General features: G+C 44.0%; 1 protein-coding gene across 3 annotated transcripts in view; it reads left to right on the forward strand.

Moving 5' to 3' along the window:
* The window catches only part of LOC143963522 (NACHT, LRR and PYD domains-containing protein 3-like), a 262,510-nt gene that overhangs the window by 212,330 nt on the left and 30,656 nt on the right, over positions 1-19,524 (forward strand). For all 3 annotated transcript variants that reach the window (XM_077473192.1, XM_077473191.1, XM_077473193.1), the window contains exons 3-6: positions 4,371-4,673; positions 9,946-9,984; positions 11,245-12,952; positions 15,144-15,287. In XM_077473192.1, the coding sequence (XP_077329318.1) occupies positions 4,371-4,673; positions 9,946-9,984; positions 11,245-12,952; positions 15,144-15,287 (2,194 nt within the window). The remainder of the gene's footprint in view (positions 1-4,370; positions 4,674-9,945; positions 9,985-11,244; positions 12,953-15,143; positions 15,288-19,524) is intronic.

The raw sequence follows: 19,524 nt of genomic DNA on the forward strand, positions 1-19,524 counted from the left end.
GCTCACTCCTGCACTCCAACTAGAGTATCTGGGAGAGGTTGCAGTGTCGTGGCACCAGCAAGCAGTGCCTAAAGCCCAATTTTTCATCACCTGTTTAACAGGGGCATGTAATTACAATTCGTGATATAATATTTCACAGCAGGGCCCATTCCTGTGTCCACCGAGAGTAACTGTGAGGACTTATAGTGTTGTGGCACCAGCACCACCACCACAACCACCAAAGGCCCAATTTTTCTACCACTGTTCAACAATGGCATGTAAGTACAATTCTTGATATAATCGTTCACAGCAGGGTGCTCCAGCACCCACCAAGAGTCACTTTGAGGGCTTAACATCTTGTTCCGCCATTTCTGCTGAGCATATAGGGCAGGCCCCTACTTTCAAACATCCAACTTACAAACATCTCCTACTTTCAAACGGAAGGAGACAACAGGAAGTGAGATGAAAAAAGACGGACGGCAAAACAAATTATACAGGGGTGATAACCCTTCCCTATGTTTTCCAAAAAGCTTAAAAATCGTTTTTTTGACTGGAGCTACACTTTAAAAATGTACCAGTTCAAAATTACAAACAAATTCTACTTAGCACAACAAACGTACACAGTCCCTGTCTTGTTTGCACCGCCTGTATACTGCTGTTCTGAGTATATAAAGCCTGGGGGCCCCACGCCTTTCCTTTTTTTAATATGGGTACGGGGTTACCCTTAATATCCGTACAAGACCCAAAGGGGCTGGTAATGGGCAGGGGGGCTACCCCTGCAATTTTTCTCAATGATTTTCATCCATGTTGCTGGAACCAGATATTATATTAAAACCGCAAGCAGTTTTAAATGACTTTTTTTCCGTTAAATGTCATTTTGTGCAGGGACTGTTCTAAACACGGGAAACACGTGGCACTTCACAGGCATACTATAGACACCCCCCTGCACGATATTTAAAGGAATATTTCACTTTTTTTTCACTTTAATCGTCATTAAAATCAGTGCTCCCGAAAAAACATCCGTTTTTATAATAATTTTAGGCATTGACCCATGTCCCCTGGGGCAGGAGCCACATCCCCAAACCCTTTTTAGGACAATATCTTGCATATTAGCCATTAAAATTAGCACTTTTAATTTCGAATGTTTGAGTCCCATAGACTTCAATGGGGTTCTAAAGTTCGCACAAATTTACGGTCTGTTCGAATGTTCTGGTGCGAACCGAACCGGGGGTGTTTGGCTCATCCCTACTGGTCAGAGTTTATGGAAAGATGGATGGAGACAAATACAGGGCAATCTTAGAAGATAACCTGTTAGCCCTTATACACATGGTCGGAGATTCCGACAACCAAATCCATCAGATTTTGTCCGATGGATTTTGGCCAAAACTGTTGTATACACATGGTCGGACAAAGTTGTCGGAAAATCCGACGTGATGACGTTATTTCGTTATGACGGGACTATGTTCTCGCTAGTAGCCAATAGCTTTGGTGTAGGAATTTGATCTGAGCATGCGTGGCACTTTGTCCGATCGGAATTCTCTACACATGATCGGAGTATGTCCGATCGGAGCATTTTGTCTGAAAATTTTACCAACAAGTTGGAAAACTTGGTCCGTCGGAGTATCGCAGCCTGATGTAGACCACACGCAGTCAGAATATCTGACAAAACGGTCTGCTCGGACACATTCCGTCGGAATCTCCTTCCATGTGTACAAGGGCTTAGAGTTAAGACCGGGGAGGAGGTTCACCTTCCAGCAGAACAATGACCCTAAATATACAGCCAGGGCTACAATGGAATGGTTTAGATCAGGCGTCACTAAATGGCGGCCCGCGGTCCGAGTCCAGACCGAGCAGCGCTTCTGCCTGGACCGCCATGCCGCCAGTGTAGCAAGTGACAGCAATCACTGGTTTGCTGGGACCGCAGGTTTCCCCAGCAACCAGTGACCAGTGACGCTGCGCGCATGCGCCCGCCCCCTGCTCCTGGCTGTGTCTCTTGGAGCTGAAGAGACATGGGCAGTAGGGGTGTGATGTCACATGCGCGCCCTGCCCCCCTGCTGCCCGCGGTTCCCGGGTCCTGGATCTCATCGCGAGGCAGCTTCAGTTGTGCCCACACTCCTGCAGTTAAGGTATGTGGGCACATTAGTTATCTATTAGTGATCAGTGTTGTGCACACTGTTGGGCATATTTTAAAGGGCTGATGGGAAAATTTTATGTTAAAGGACACTCTGATGGGCACATTTTATTTTAAGGGGCACGCTGATGGATATATTTTTTATGTGCACACTGATGGGCATGTTTTGTTAAGGTGCCCCTTAACAAAATATGCCCATCGATGTGCACATTAAAAATATACCCATCAGCGTGTCCCTTAAAATAAAATGTGCCCATCAGAGTGCCCTTTAACATAAAATTTTCCCATCAATGTGCCCCTTAACATAAAATAAGGGTCACGCTGATGGGCACCTTTTATGTTAAGGGGTAATCCGATGGACAAATTTTATTTTACGGGGCACGCTGATGGGTATATTTTTAATGTGCACATCGATGGGCATATTTTGTTAAGGGGCACGCTGATGGGTACAACAAAATGTGCCCTACAAAATATGCCCATCGATGTGCACATTAAAAATATACTCATCAGCATGCCCCTTAAAATAAAAATTGTCCATCAGAATGCCTCCTAACATAATAGGTGCCCATCAGTGTGACCCTTTTTTCATGTTAAGGGGCACGCTGATGGGCAGATTTTATTTTAAGAGCAACACTGATGGGTACATTTTATATTAAAAGGGGCACTTTGATGGGCAAATTTTAAGTTAAGGGGCATGTTTTGTTGTGTCCATCAGAGTGCCCCTTAATGTAAAATGTGGCCATCAGCATGACACTTATTTTATGTTAAGGGAAATCCTGATGTGCACATTTTATGTTAAGGGGCACTGTGATGGGGACACCTGATGTAAAGGGGCACTGTGATGGGGACACCTGATGTAAAGGGGCACTGTGATGGGGACACCTGATGTAAAGGGGCACTGTGATGGGGACACCTGATGTAAAGGGGCACTGTGATGGGGACACCTGATGTAAAGGGGCACTGTGATGGGGACACCTGATTTAAAGGGGCACTGTGATGGGGACACCTGATTTAAAGGGTATTGTGATGGGGACACCTGATTTAAAGGGGCACTGTGATGGGGACACCTGATTTAAAGAAGCACTGTGATGGGGACACCTGATGTAAAGGGGCACTGTGATGGGGACCCCTGATTTAAAGGGGCACTGTGATGGGGACACCTGATTTAAAGGGGCACTGTGATGGGGACACCTGATTTAAAGAAGCACTGTGATGGGGACACCTGATTTAAAGAAGCACTGCGATGGGGACACCTGATGTAAAGGGGCACTGTGATGGGGACACCTGATGTAAAGGGGCACTGTGATGGGGACACCTGATGTAAAGGGGCACTGTGATGAGGACACCTGATGTAAAGGGGCACTGTGATGGGGACACTTGATGTAAAGGGGCACTGTGATGGGGACACCTGATGTAAAGGGGCACTGTGATGGGGACACCTGATGTAAAGGGGCACTGTGATGGGGACACCTGATGTAAAGGGGCACTGTGATGGGGACACCTGATGTAAAGGGGCACTGTGATGGGGACACCTGATGTAAAGGGGCACTGTGATGGGGACACCTGATGTAAAGGGGCACTGTGATGGGAACACCTGATTTAAAGAAGCACTGCGATGGGGACACCTGATGTAAAGGGGCACTGTGATGGGGACACCAGATTTAACTTGATCTGGGATAACCAGATGTAACTTGACAATAAATATTGTTGAAATGCTAAGGAAATTGTACATTTCTCATGTTTTTGATAGATATACAGTTACTACAATATTTCTGAGTCGTAGCACAGACTTGAGATTCGGACCTCGGCCCAAAGAAAATTTTGGCGACTGGACCTCCTTTAATTTTAATTCATTACCCCTGGTTTAGATCAAAGCATATCCATGTGTTAGAATGGTTCAGTCACAGTCCAGACCTAAATCACATTGAAAATTTGTGGCAAGACTTGCAGCTGTCATTCCAGCGAAAAGTAGTTATACAAAGTATTGACTCAGCGTAATACAAATCCCCCTCCCCCACACTTTTCACATATTTATATCATTTATCATTTTCCTTCCACTTCACAATTATGTGCCACTTTGTGTTGGTCTATCACATAAAATCCCAATAAAACACATTTACATTTTTGGATGTAACATGACATAAATGTGGAAAATTTCAAGGGGTATAAATACATTTTCAAGGCACTATATCTGCTGTCATTTATCGGAAATCATCCAATCAGGATGAATGTTTATGGTTGCTGATTGTTCTCTCTGCAGGGTCGGCTCCTGGTGTCCCGGGAATGTCCCGACATACCCCCGGGGATCTTCTCATATATTCTCTGGAGGATCTGATAGAATGTGACTTTAAGAGATTTAGGAACAAATTGTCTGATTTCTCCTATGGAGATACACAGCCCATCCCCCGAGGAAGACTAGAAAATGCAGACTGGATCACCACCAAGAACCTCCTGATAGACACATATGGAGAAGAAGAGGCTCTGGATGTCACCATTCATGTCTTTACACTGATCAGTCTGATGGGACCTGCAGATGACCTCCAGGAGAGGAGAGCACAACATGGTGAGTTCCCATCTATAATGTCCATTTCCTACCAATTCCTTCCTTTTCTGTGGTCTTATGCCTCCCTGAGCATTGTATCTTGAACATTTAATGCATTGAGAGCAAAAAGTTTTTTTTTTTAGTAGTTGAAGCCATAGACTGTACATACCTTAAATAAACATCTCAGTCACCCCCCTGTTTGACACATGAGTTACTCCATGTGTCAATACTGCTGCATATCAGTAAGGACTGTATGATCTATCTCGATGGATTTCTGTCATTATTTGTGTTTCTTGTACCGCTATTTTGGCTGCCTCATCTGCCCTTTTATTTCCCTTTATGATGGGGTCTGTATATTTTGTGTGTGCTTAACATTTGCAGATTGCAAGCTCTTTTGGTAACTGTATTGCATCTAGGAATTCTAGAATGAAGGCCGTGTGTGAAATTGGTTTACCACTGGAGGTGACCATCCCCCTGTTTTTCCATTGTTGTGCAAAAACATGTACTGTTAAAAAGGCATATTGACTGTCAGTGCATATGGTTCCGGATTTTACTTCTGATAGTATGCATGCTCTTGTCAGTGCTACAAGTTCTACAACTTGTGTTAAATAATATTTTGGTAGTGGCCCAGCTTCCAAAATCTCATCCTGTGTCACTACTACATACCCAGCTGCATTTGTGCCATCTGGATTTTTCTTACTAAAACCATCAACAAAAAGTGTCATGTCAGGGTTAGATAACGGTACATCTTTCAGATCACGTTGTGGCAGTACCTTTTCAGTGATGGCAACAGTGCAGTCATGTTTTATGACCATCAGTAGGAAGTGGTAGTAGTGTGGATGGGTTTAATGTAGTACACCTCTGTATTGTTAGGTGAGGTTGTGTCAAGAGTATTGTCATACAGGAAAGGTGTCATGCTGGGTTCAAATGTGATATCTTTTGTTGTAACAGGATAACAGACACTGCATGTGGTACCTTTCATAGTTAGTAAGGTTGAATAAAGACACCAGTCCATCCGGTTCAGCCTGAGTGAGTGTCTACCCCCTACCCCTGTACGTTGCACACTCACATTGGTCCCTACCCTAAGGGAGTCACAATCCAAGGTCCCCATTCATATACTAGGGCCAATTTTGGACAGAAGCCAATTAACCTCCCAGCATGTCTTTGGAGTGTGGGAGGAAACCGGAGTACCCGGAGGAAACCCACGCAGGCACAGGGAGAACATGCAAACTCCAGGCAGGTAGTGTTGTGGTTGGGATTTGAACCAGCGACCCTTTTTACTGCTAGGTGAGAGTTCTACCCACTACACCACTGTGCCACCCACTACACCGCTGTAGCTACCAGTGCTTGTACACAGGGTAGAAGTGCTCTAGTTACACTGTCTAATTTTGTAGAGTAGTAAGCAATCGGCCTCTGGTGCCCGCCATGTGACTGTGTAAGTACTGATGTCATGTGACCTTCCCTTGAGTCTACTGTTTGTTGGAAAGGTTTGTCATTGGTTGGTAAGGCTAGTACTGATGAACTAGAAAGGACTTGTTTTATGTCAGTAAAAGCCGTCTGTTTCCTCACTCCATTTTATGGCCTCCTGGGGGGCCATTGGGCTCCCGTGTATTGCCTGTACCAATGGGGCAGTCAGCATGGAATGCCCAGGAATCCAGGCTCTACAAAAATTTGTCATACCCAGGAAGGACATCATTTGTCTTTGTTTCTAAGGACTGTGTAGTCAACATTATTTCATACCTTCATTTAATGCTCTAAACTCTAAAATACCTCTAAAGGTTAAATTGTGTACTCATTCGTGTAATCAGTAGACATCCACCCCATAGATAGGAACGCGCCTCATTCTTCAGTTGTGTAGAAGGAGGGGGTGGGGGTGTCATATCTGCACTTGAATTGGGGCTGGGAAAATGGATACTCTTTATCTAACATGAATGAGCACAGGATCACAGATCAAACTACCAAACACCTTCCTTACCTTGGAGTTGTTAAAAACAGTATTCTTTTATTACCCCCCTCCCCTGCATTGGCATTGCTTAATGTAGGGATAGGAGATATTCCACCCTCGCTTAGGCAATTTACGACCCACTTGTTTTTGGCCGCTAAATTAATAGTTCTTAGGATTTGGAAAGCCCCTCAACCCCCGGACGCTCTGGAGGTCATTCGGACTCTCGCTATTCATTATCAATATGAGTTAATCTTGGCATCGGCATCGGGTAAACGTACTACTTTTCTGAATAATTGGCAACCTTGGTGCGACTGGTATAAGGTTAATGTACCATAGCCATTTGATGTATTACACCTCACTTTGTTTCTTTTTTCTTTATATCTAATGCATTATGACGAGCGACAGCACCCTGTTTTGGAATCTAGTTATAGATTCCTTCCCTGCCCCTACCCCTTCCCCTTTGTTTCTTACCTGTTATGGTTCTGTTTTTGTCTTTCTTGTCTTTTTTACGACTTTCTGTATGATGTATAGCAGATATCATAGGGAGCCAGCAGTGTAATATTTTGAGTAGATCTTAAACTCGTGGAGTAATGGTCATATATGTTGCTGGATTCTTACTTTTCTATTGCAGGACATATGTTTGTACATCGACCATGCCTGGACTCTCCTTTGGGGGTGCAGTTAGATCCCGCAAGGGGCACCTACAGAGGAAGGGCTCTATAATTCTAGTTAGTGGAGATAGTGTGTGCAAAGTAATGTGTGCCTGTAAATTGTCGCATTCTCCTGTTATTTTTGTAATTACTTTGTCAATGGAATTTGTATTTACTGTCTCCTTTTGAAGCGGACTGCTACAACCAAACGTTTTCTGTACAAAAGTCGGTTTGTATGTTTTTATACCCTGTGAAAATTTGAATAAAAATCTATTGTTTAAAAAACAGTATTCTTTCATTTATTCAAATACATATATTACACACACATCTCTGAATATTTTTCCTCAGACCCCAATATTTTACCAAAATTTAAGAAAACTTGAACCCCTTTTGTATTGTTCCCCTTATTCTCTGGTCCCAAGTGAAATCCACAGGGTCCCAAAATAGAACTTATTCAGAACTTAGCCTTTTAACTTTATAAATGTACCCAAATATAAACAGCATTGTATCATTAACACTTCACAGTTGAAAGTCTATGAATTCTAAAAATAACTCATCCAATATAAACATTTACTTTAAAGGGGTTGTAAAGGTAATTTTTTTATTTTCTACATAGGTTCCTTTAAGCTAGTGCATTGTTGGTTCAATTACCTTTTCCTTTGATTTCCCTTCTAAATGTTTTTTTGCTTTGTCTGAATATCTCACTTCCTGTTTCTCCTCAATAAGCTTCTCACCATCATCCGAGCTGGTGGTTAGTCAGCCAGAACAGCTTACTGAACAGCTTACTGAGGAGGAACAGGAAGTGAGAAATTCAGACAAATAAAACAAAGAAAAAAAAACATTTAGAAGGGAAATCGAAGGAAAAGATAAGTGAACCAACAATGCACTAGCTTAAAGGAACCTATGTAGAAAATAAAAAATGTACCTTTACAACCCCTTTAAGACTATTATTCAGACTTTCTTTCCCACCAAAAGTCCTAATATTTTCACAGATGCACAAATTAACCTCTGTCAGGCAATCTGCATTTTCTTGTTTCCGAGAAACAGCTTCTCGACCATCATAGTAATGAAAACATCCTCAGCCTTTTCTTTTCTCACATTCATCAAGCCACCTGATAATAATTCTACAACATTCTATTCACTCCACAGTACAATCCACCTTCATGTCTCCCATCTACCTCCAAACCATCAACAATTTCTGCCACTTGCTTCCTGTAACACCATGGCATGCTAAAATAATAAAGCAACCTGGTGTTATCAGTGTACCTTTTTTCTTTTATGCTAAGTTTCAATATTTACAATATAACCCTTCTGTATTGTCATAGACGGTTAACTTTTACACATACAACCTTTCACAAAGGAATTTGAAGAGCATTTCTCATTCCTTACATGAGGGGAGGGGGAGGGGGAGAGTGAGTTCAGTGCGTTCCTTTTTTTTTTACATACACACAGATCATGAGAACGTGAAGAATGATTTCTTATCTCCTTCTAATGGCACATTAGGAATACGCAGCACAAAACATGTAAAAGAACAAAGACTGTTGTACCCAATCCACGGTAACAATAGGAATACAAGAGTAAAAATATCAGCACTCCCCACAATATAGAGAGAATCAAAAAAGGTTAAACATGAGCAAAGTTAAAGTAAACACACACAGAAGAAAGTTAGCCTTGCAATCTTTTTAGATCACTTAACTAAACAGCGCTTAAATAGTCGGGCATTCAACCTCCGACAGCGTCAGGCAATCAACCTCTGACGTTCAGTATACCTCAAATCTTTTTGTTATCTGTCCGGACAGCGGGCAACGTAATTTTTTACCTTAGACAACGTCCCCAAGTGTCTCTGTCTACGAGCACTGGATCATCTAGATATTATACGATCAATACCATTGTCGGCAATTACAACACATTAAACCAGAATCAAAGAGAAAGAGAAGAAAAGACTCTTAGAAAGAATTAAGAATAATTTAAATTATCTTACCTCTCAAACACCTGGACTGGATCACTCTAAGTTCGGAAACAGACAGTGGAATTCAGATCTTAGGCCCCGCCCCTGTTTTACCACCAACATTGAGTGGGGAGACTGTTATTGTTCAGTGAGCTCCAAAGTCCAATACTCACCGAAGTTTTGTTGGGGCCGTCTGATCTGAAAACCAATATGTTGGTTACGGCTTCGAAGGACCAAAAATGTTAGGAATCAGGCGGACACTATCCGATAGACGGACGCTATATGCCAGAACACCGGCAGTCAGTCACCATAACACAATGACATCACTCAGCATGCCGAGCAGAGCAATACAATTACAGCCACTTGTCTATTATACAGAACCTCCATATTTATAGCTGTATTCCTAGGAGACCCTCAAGATTGTTGCTCGGGGTTCTGAGCCTTATGCCCCATGCATTCACCTGAACCTCCATCAAGGCTCCAGATTTTAGGTGTGTGCCTGTAATCCCTGCATAGAGAATTGGGGGCTTTTCTGGCCCCCCACCATGGTCACATGTCACTGCAATGTGCTGAGATGTTACCAGACAAAGACTCTCCCCATCACCTGGAGGAGGAGAGACTCCAATCTACAGAGGGTTGGTGGGATGATGGTGTCTGGGAGGATCTGCTACACTAATAACTCTCTTAGTTATTATTTTATACATTTCAGAGGTTTGTCAGGACTAATCACTTCCCTAATCTTATTTCCAGCCAATCTGAAGAAGACAACACATGACAACAGATTCTCAGGTTAGTAGGACATCCACGTTTCATATGAAATCTCTTCTGGATAAACATTTTGTTCTGTTGTAGTCTGAATCAGTGGTGGTACTACCAGGGTCACAAAGATTGCACTGGAGACCAGGCCTGTAGGGGGGCCAAGATGGCAGGAAAGGGGCCCACTTCAGAACATGGGCTCAGTTCACACTGCTGTGAACCCGAAGTTTTGCAACTTGCTTGCAATTTCCTTGTGACTTGATTGTGATTTTGTGATTTAAAGAATAAGTAAACCCTGATGAGTTTACTTCCTCTTTCATTCCCTGTAAAGGCAAAGCATAATGGACTACTATGCATCGCATAGTAGCCCATTATGCGCCACTTACCTGACACAGGAGCCAGCGAAGTCGCCGCTGTCCCCTGTTGTTCCGAGCGTCCATCTTCTTGGTGGGACTCCGTGGGTCTCGCTGCTCCGGCGCTGTGATTCGCCGGAGCAGCGATGATGGCACTCCTGCGCATGCGCACGGGAGCCGAGACTCGCGGCATTGCCGTCATCGACGATACCCCGCTCAGTGCGCCTGCGTGCCGCTGTCTATGGCGCATGCGCCGTAGATAGCGGTGCCCGTCTTCGGGCAAATATCTCCTAAACCATATAGGTTTGGGAGATATTTCTTGGACCTACAGGTAAGCCTTAATCTAGGCTTACCTGTAGGTCAAAGTGGTTTGTAAGGGTTTACAACCACTTTAACATTGTGGTCTATGGCACTCAAATCACACCAAAGTCACAGAAAGGTATTGCAGGATCCTTTTTCTTGTTGCTGCGACTTGAGTCACCTTGATTAGGACAGCACCCATTGAAATGAATGTGTTTTGACGTGTCCAGCAACTTCATGTTGCAAGTCACATGATGAGTCTCAGCAGTCTGAACCAGGGCTTATAATGGGCCCATGACAGGAACAAGTGGAAAAGGCTAGAGAAAGAGCCCCTGCCTCAGAAGGAAGAGCCCCACCCTTGGAGAAAAGGGCCTGGGACTGATGGAAAGGGTCACAGCAGTCATATTGGCTCTTCATGGTTTCTTGCACTGGAGCCCTATAGGTTCTATTTATGCCTCTGGTCTTGATGGTGTGTCCATAGTTTGGATACTTCCACAGTCCTCCTGTATGTCATGGGTTATCTTCTTTTAGGGTTCCATTATTTGGGTTTATGGTTATAATACAATATTTCCAACTGTGTCTTATAAATATTATTTCATGTGTGTATGAGGAATAAAATATTCTCTTCTCTCTCATAAAGACCTCAGTAAGGAACACAGCGAGTCTATGAAAGAGAATTTCCAGAGGATTCCAGAATATAATTCCCGTGTTCATCTACAGGAAAGATTCACCAATTTATTGATGATAAAGGGGCCCCAGAATAAAGAGGGAAAAGAAGAAGAAATAAGGAGTTCAGGCAGAAGACATCTACAGATCATGGAGAAAAGATCCCCAACCACAATCCAGGCCCTCTTTGACCCTGATAAATGTAGGTTCATCCCTAAGATTGTGGTGTTACAAGGACCTGCTGGGATTGGAAAAACAATGACCTCCAGGAAGATCATGCTGGACTGGGCCTCTGGGGATCTCTACCGAGACAAGTTTGATTTTGTGTTTTATCTGAGCTGTAGAGAAATCAACACCATCCCTGAAAACATAAGTCTTGTGGAACTTTTATCCAGAACCTGCAGACTGAGTTCAGATGACCTGGTGTCTATTCTGAAGGATCCTGGAAGTCAGAGAAAACTTCTCACCATAGTTGATGGGTTTGATGAACTGAGGTGGACTCCGGAGGAGAAATCTGAGGGTTGTCCTGACATTTCTATGGAAACCCACAAAGAAATAATTCTCCAAAGCTTGCTCAGGAGACATGTTCTCCCAGAATCTTCTCTGATCATCACCACAAGGTCACTGGCCATGGAGAAACTTAACACATTCATCAAGGATTCTCGCAATGTGGAAATCCAGGGATTTACAAGGGACGATCGGGAGGAATATGTCCATAAATTCTATGGAAATAAAGAAGATGCAGACAAGATTCTCAGTATAATAAAAGACAATGACGTTGTGTACACCATGTGTGCCGTCCCCATCACATGCTGGATTGTCTGCACTGTAATGAAACAAGAAATAAGAAAAGATTTGGATGTAATTCAGTGTAAGACAACGACTTCAATTTATCTTCTCTTCCTGGAGGTTTTACTAACCCATCACAGCAAGAAGGAGCAGTCTGTACACCGGAAACAAACCTGTCTGAAGAAGCTGTGTGCTCTGGCCAATCAGGGAGTTCTGAACCAACAAATCTTATTTGAGAAGAAAGATCTAGAAAGACATGGACTTTCTCTGGATGAGGTGGAGTCTGTATTTCTGAATGAGAACATCTTTCATTGGGACGTCCGTCACCAGACCTGCTACAGCTTCATCCACCTGAGTGTACAGGAGTTCCTTGCTGCTCTCTATTATGGGATGGATGATGGTTGGTTTGCATTTATGAAACGCATTTTCCTCCCGGAGATCTGTAAAGGGAAATCACTCCGTGACCTCAGTTCAGATTACTCACATTTATCATTATCTGTACAATTCCTGTTTGGTCTCTTAAATGAAAATCAGGTGAAGACATTCTCAGAGGTCACAGGAATCTCCATCTCACTCCGAGCCAAACCTGCAATGAGAAGATGGGCCATGAAGGGCAGTCATCGGAGTTTCTGTACTCAGACCATCTTCTGTCTGTATGAGACTCAGGATGAGGACTTCATTAGGAGATTCATGTCGGGTTGTACAGATTTGTCTCTGTGGGGCTCAGGTACTGGTCACTTGGGGATGAAGAGGAATTATTCCAAGCAGCTGATCTATTGCTTGAAGACTTTGAAGAGAGAAAGTTTTCAGTCTTTACATTTTGTAGATCTCACTGTGGGTCCAGAGTGCCAGAAACTTCTATCTCCATTCCTACACAGGAGTCAGGAGGTCGGGTAAGTGAGTGTGAGGATATCCTAACTGAATTCAGAGAATGGGCAGGAACCTGCATACAGTATAACGGTGATTATCAGACATGTTCTCCATCTACCACACTTGTTAGAAGTCCTGGGAACTCACACTTTCCTCAGCCCTAAGCCCTGCTTCACACTACAGCAATTTTCCAGCGACATTCTGATGACATGTAAAGTCGCAGGTCAGGTGAAAACACAAAGATTTTATTGGGCGTTGTCTTAATTGCTGCGATTTGAGTCACTGCAACAAAAGAAAATACTTCCTGCACTACTTTTGTGTGATTCTTGTGCTGCACGACTCCCATAGACTTCAATGTAAAATCACCGGAAAGTCGCACATTTGTCTGAATCTTTAAGACTTTGCTGCGACTTCTGAGGCTTCTTTACCCCCCACCTCTCCTCCCTGGCCATCCTTGCTGCCTAAAATCTTCCTCCAATCACATCCCAGTCACACCTGAGCGCAGCGGAAACGCACATTCCCACTTCCATTATTTGTGTATTTTTCATGTGTAATCACACATTGTGTATACGGAGCCCATTCACTGGAATGTTCTGCCCGACATGCAACAAACACCCCAAAGTAGCTCAAGAATCGTCTCAGTCATGGAGCGTCATGCATCTTGGCAGCAAAACATGCGTCTGATAACTGTGATTGGGGTGTCATTAACAATCAGCCGACATTCATATCTGCGTGTTTCCGAATACGAGGCGACCCACACAGAAAATGTGCGCTTTTTCATATGTCTGAAAAATGCACAGCAACACACGCCACGCATGCGCAGATGTAAATGAATGGTAACAGAAAAGCAATGCTCCTTTCTGTGTGTTTTTGAAACATACAGCAAAGCGCATGTATTTTTGCGTCTGCCATGCATTCAAAAATGTGCAGAAGCAAATGAATAATAACACAAGTGTGACGCACATTGTCGCACATTTATGAAACGCACAGCAAAGCATGGATTTTCTTGCAGGTTGCTGTGCAGTTGGAAATGTACAGATGTGAATGAATGGAAACGTATTTACAACTGACGGCAACCCGCAAGAAAACGCATGCTTTTCTGCGTGTTTTGTGTGACAATGCACATCACACTTGTGTTACCATTCATCTGCATCTTCATGTTTCTGAACGCACGCCAACCCGTAAGAAAACGCATGCTTTGCTGTGCATTTTGATAATGTGTGACAACACACACTGCACTTGCGATACCATTCGTTGGCGTCTGAACGTTTCTGAATGCCCGGCAACCTGCAGGAAAACGCATGCTTTGTCACACGTTTTGGAAACATGCATCGCGCTCGCCTTGCCATTTTTGCAGTACAAGCGTGACGCACGGTCGCAGCGCATTTCTGAAACGTGCGGCAAAGCACACAATTTCTGGCGGTTGATGTACATTCAGAATCATGCAGATGTAAATGCAGCCTGATTGTTAATGACACCCCAATCACGGTTATCAGACGCATGTTTTGTCATGTGATAAAACACGCTATAAACACGGATCCATCAAAGTCACATAGGAATGCTTCTCAGTAAAGTCACTTTGAAGTCGCACCTGGTCGCCGGGAAGTTGTAGAGCAAAGTCAAGCTGGAAGTGGCTGCGACTTTCATATTGTGCTGTGTGAACCAGAGCTAAATGGTGGTTCCCAAATATCACCTTCTACACAACTTCTGGTAACAATCACATCATTTACATCACATTAACCCTTTCCCTGCCCCCAATTATACCATTTATCACACAGAACATTTGGAGGGAAAGTTTCGTGTTCAGAGATGTGGGGGAGGGAAATAATGTCAGGGGTGTGACATCATCATCCCAACATTGGAGGGGCCAATTGTCTGCAGAAGTGGGCGGAGATGGGAATGTCTGGACTGCATTTTATATCTGGAACCAAAGTGGTGTTCCAGGATTTCCCAGAAGCTGAATGGAGACCCCTGTGTAGGAAGGCCGGAGACCCCGTATACATATCAGGGGCCTCCTTTAAGTTTTGTCTGGAGTGTGACTTCAAAGACCACTCATAGCCACCAATGAGAAGTCCTCATCAGGTCCAGTATGAGGCTGTAGATCCGGAGGGAAGGCAGCCATGTGGAAGGGAAATGTTGGGGTTACATTGTTATTCTTGGGGTCAGAGGTCATACATTCTTGGTGATAATTATTATCTCATTATTGGCTTTTAGATTTCATCGTTGTACTATTTCCAGTAAAGATTGTCCGGGAGAGGACAAAGCAGAAGAAGAAGATTCCTCCTCTTCAGGATATAATATGAAGTCGGATTCTCTTTCCTTTCTGATGAACCCGGAGAGTAAAATTCAGAAATTACAGTAAGAGAAATGTGTGATGTGCCGTGATGGGGAAATGTGACGTCTTGTGATTGTTCCCGTCTCTCAGTGTCTCCTTCTATCTCTGGGTGTCCTCCATCCTCACCCATGTAGAATCTTCCATCACCTGTCCTCTTCTCATGTCTTCTCCTCTCTCTGAGGGAATCTTTCTCTTTGTAATCTCATCCATGGGATTTGGGGTTCCCCTTATAGTAGAACAGTGACCAGGCTCTGTACATATGGAATGACCCTCCATATTCCTAACAAGCAGGAAATAGGATGGAATAGACCCCCTTAGGACTCGCTCACACGTCTGATGATTATGTAGAAGGAAGCAATGCTCAGTAACACTTCTATGACATTTATCATGTGTCTTCATTGTGTTTATCAAGCTCTGAAAACACTATAAGAATGCTGGAGAAATGTCCGGGGGAGGGGTTGTTCTTCTAGTGGGAGGAGCCTAAAGGGGAAGTGATGTAGAGGAAATGATCGCCTCTGATATGTGGATTTCGGATTTATTACAATAATTCTATAGAATGAAAACCAGCCGCCATGTCATTATACTCACTATCGCTCTCCTGCCCCCTGGAGGACAGATTTCCCGGTCTGAGGATAATACCCGCTTGGTGACTGGTTACCACATCTGTTTTATTTGTATGTGTCACAATAGCTGGGATACTCGGGTCATTAATAGTTTATTAATAATAACATGTAATATATCCTCACATAGAATCACAATATATCCATGTAAGAATGCACAGAGCGCCCGGCGACCCTCCTCTCCTTCATAACAGTATAGCAGCGGCTCTCCTAGTGTATCTGACAGGCGTGATGACGTCTCCACCTTACACGTTACGCCCTAGGCGGGGCTTCATCATGTATATTTGTGTTGTTTGTTTAAAATGTGTAAATATTAACACTTTTAGGTTTAGGGAGTCTCACTTCTAGTGCTGCACAGCTATCTTTATACTTATCCTGTAAGGGAGGTGTCACTGCACATCGCCAATCATAAGTGGCTGACCACAACGTAGGTTTTTTGATGTACATAGTATGCTAAAGTTTGGGTGGTCTCACTCATCATGCTGCAATTTTGGGCACTTTGACAATATCTTACTTATATTGTTTTTTCTCACATTGTAATATTCCTGTATAATTGTGCTGAAACACGTGTGGATTGTTTAAACATTTGAAATACAAATCCTATTTTTAGGTTTAGGGAGTCTCACTTGTAGTGCTGCACAGTTGTCTATCTATGTATTTGGTGTTGGATTTTGTGGATGAATCCTTCTGTGTTCAGCTGATTAGTATATATAATTGGAAGAGGTTTTTGGCTGTGCAGTGACACATTCCCTGCCTGGCACTGTCAGTATTGCCGGCTGGTTGGTGATTTTGCCGGCACACAGAAGCTATTGGAGTTACCACACGGCTGTTCTGTACAACCAGAAGTGACCGGAGCTGCTCTGTCCTACTTCTCTATTATTTCCCAGTGCATTCTGGGATACCGGAGCCTCCGCTGTCTGTCCTCCAATGCCCAGCGATTATTGGACATCACCATGAAATGAATGGAGGCGACTGACAAGCGTGGATGTCTCATGACGGCGACATGCGGCTTCATTTATAACACGACACAACGCTACCGCTCCTGTGTGACCAGCACTGTGTGCCGCCATTGTAATATTCATGACAGACATGCAAGGTGGTTATCAGGCTTTAGAAATGCTGAATAAATGTCACATAATCACATGGTACTGACACACGTGTGACCGAGACCTCACTGACCTCTGTAGCTACAGACACCACGGATCAATTCATCCTCAATTTTCACAAATGTCCAGTGAGGTCCCTCTGGTGGGTTTCAGAAATCTACTCCCCCTCCCCCTCCTCAGTCATTCAGTTATGAAGGGAAATTGCAGCTTGAGCTACTGAGCTCTGTAAATAACATGGATTGTACAGTGATCCGGGAAGGACAGGCAGGTAAACATGTGGAAAAGAGATTTCAGCTCCACCTGCTGGCTGAAAATGAAAATGCTAATTATTTATATCCCATATTTCATATTTGCAAATCTATGAATGGAATGTTTTGTCCTGACCATAATAAAGACAGAAAACACGATCCATTCCTCTGAAGACAAAGACCTCAGACAGTTCTCACTTCTGTACAAAAGGCCGTCCCATAACCAATACAACTCATACTCCAGAAATATCATCTGTCATTGTCTCCCTTCTGCAGGATAGGAGTTATAAATCCTGGAAAGTTACCCCTCCCCCATCACTAGAAGAAATCATGAACATCCCCAACTCCCATCCCCTTTATGAGTCCTTGTCTGCCATAAAAGTCCCAAGTCTTCCTCTGCCAATGGCTCCCCCTGCTGTGTCTGAGCCAATGAGGAGGGAGAGAGCCAAGAGAGCCTCTGCTCTTGTGTACATTGCTGGATGGGGATCAGGCTCAGGTAAGTATTGGGGGAAATACATTAACCAGTTCCTGACCAGCCGCCACAGTTGTACTGCGGCATGTTGGCTCTCCTGTGTGAATCACCATCATTGTATGCCGGTCACGTGTGTGGGTATGGGGGGTCCCCACAATGATTGGATTGATTTCTGAACTGATCAGTCTACAGGCCCAGGTCAATGATTTCTGGTCTGGACCTGCTGATCGGTTCTGGTGAATGGCAGACTGTCCTCTACATGTGTAATGTAAACACAGGCAGAGGAAGTGATGTCATCTCCCCTCGTGGAGCCCTTTTAGTTTCCAGCAAGTGAGGAGAAGACATCTACTGTGAGTACACCAACACTACACTGACACCAGGACATGTAGGTACACATTTAATCCCTTGATCACCCTTCAGTTAACCCTTTCACTCCCTGTCACAGTGTCACCAAGTGCAGTTTTCAGATTTTTCACTGGTCACTGTATTGGTGTCCCTAATCAGTTTTAGGGCAGTTAGTAGTAGGCCCAGGTAGGTTTAGGGTACTCCCCATTAACCCCCTATTAAAGGTTTAACCCTCTGATCACCTCCCCCCAAGTTAACCCTTTCACTCCCTGTCACAGTGTCACTAGTATAGTGTACAGATCTCTTTTCTGACCACTGTATTAGTGTCACGGATGACATCAGTTTTGATCTGATCAGATCTATATTAGCGTTCCCAATAGTATAGTGTTCCCAAAAATGTGGCGTTATTAGAATCAGCCCAGATACCTGCCAGCACCTGCATTTAGCCCTCCGCCCAGCCCAGCCCACCCAAGTGCAGTATCAATAGATCACTGTCACTTACAAAACACAGCACACAAAACTGCAGCTTTAGCAGAGTCATGCCTGATCCCTGCTAGCACTAACAGTTCATTTTTTGTAGCGATTGAAGCAGTCGCTGACAACCAGGTGCTCTTTTACCTGTTAGTCCCACTAGCTGTACCTAAATGTATAGCATTGAAGAGACCTCACTGTCAGATTCAGGCTCAGTATACAAACTGGTAGAGAGAATCCTGACAGATAGCTCTGATGATGGGGTACTGGTCCCTGCTAAGGTCAGGTGTACCTGACTGGTGCGGTGGCTAGCACAAGAAGTGCCCCGCAGCCACCAAGAATTCAAAGAAAGGCCCATAAAGCCCAGAGTGCCCTTCCTGATGTGTTTGCTAATCCTGATTAGCAGCCCATCACTTCTGGAGTGCCCGTACCTCCCCCATTCATTGGCCAGCCCAGAATTCAGGTGGAAATAGCAAATTTTAGTACCCTTGACTAGGGATGAGCCAAACTCCCCCCCAGTTCGGTTCTCACCAGAAGTTGCGAACACGCAAAAAATTTGTGTGAACATGCAAACACCATTGGGACATGAATGTGAAAAATAAGAACTGCTCATTTTAAAGGCTTATATGCAAGTTATGGCCATAAAAAGTGTTTGGAGACCCGGGTCCTGCCCGAGGGGACATGTATCAATGCAAAAACATTTTTAAAACGGCCATTTTTTCAGGAGCAGTGATTTTAACCGCTTGTTGACCAGTGCACGACGATATACGTAGGCACAATGGCACGGCTGTGCAAATGGACATATAGGTACGTCCCCTTTAAGATGCGGTATTGTGGGTGCGTGTGCATCTGCCACATGCTCTGTGCCCGCGGGACCCCTGGACTCGATGTTCGACTTTGTCCAGCGATCGTGTCACGGACCAGAAGAACGGGGAGATGGAGATGTAAACAAGGCATTTCCCCATTTTGCCTAGTGACATGACAGAGATCTACTGCTC

This window comes from Lithobates pipiens, unplaced genomic scaffold (assembly GCF_037356315.1).
Source record: "Lithobates pipiens isolate NorthernLeopardFrog02 unplaced genomic scaffold, aLitPip1_a1.2 Scaffold_8, whole genome shotgun sequence".
Classification (NCBI taxonomy): Eukaryota; Metazoa; Chordata; class Amphibia; order Anura; family Ranidae; genus Lithobates; species Lithobates pipiens.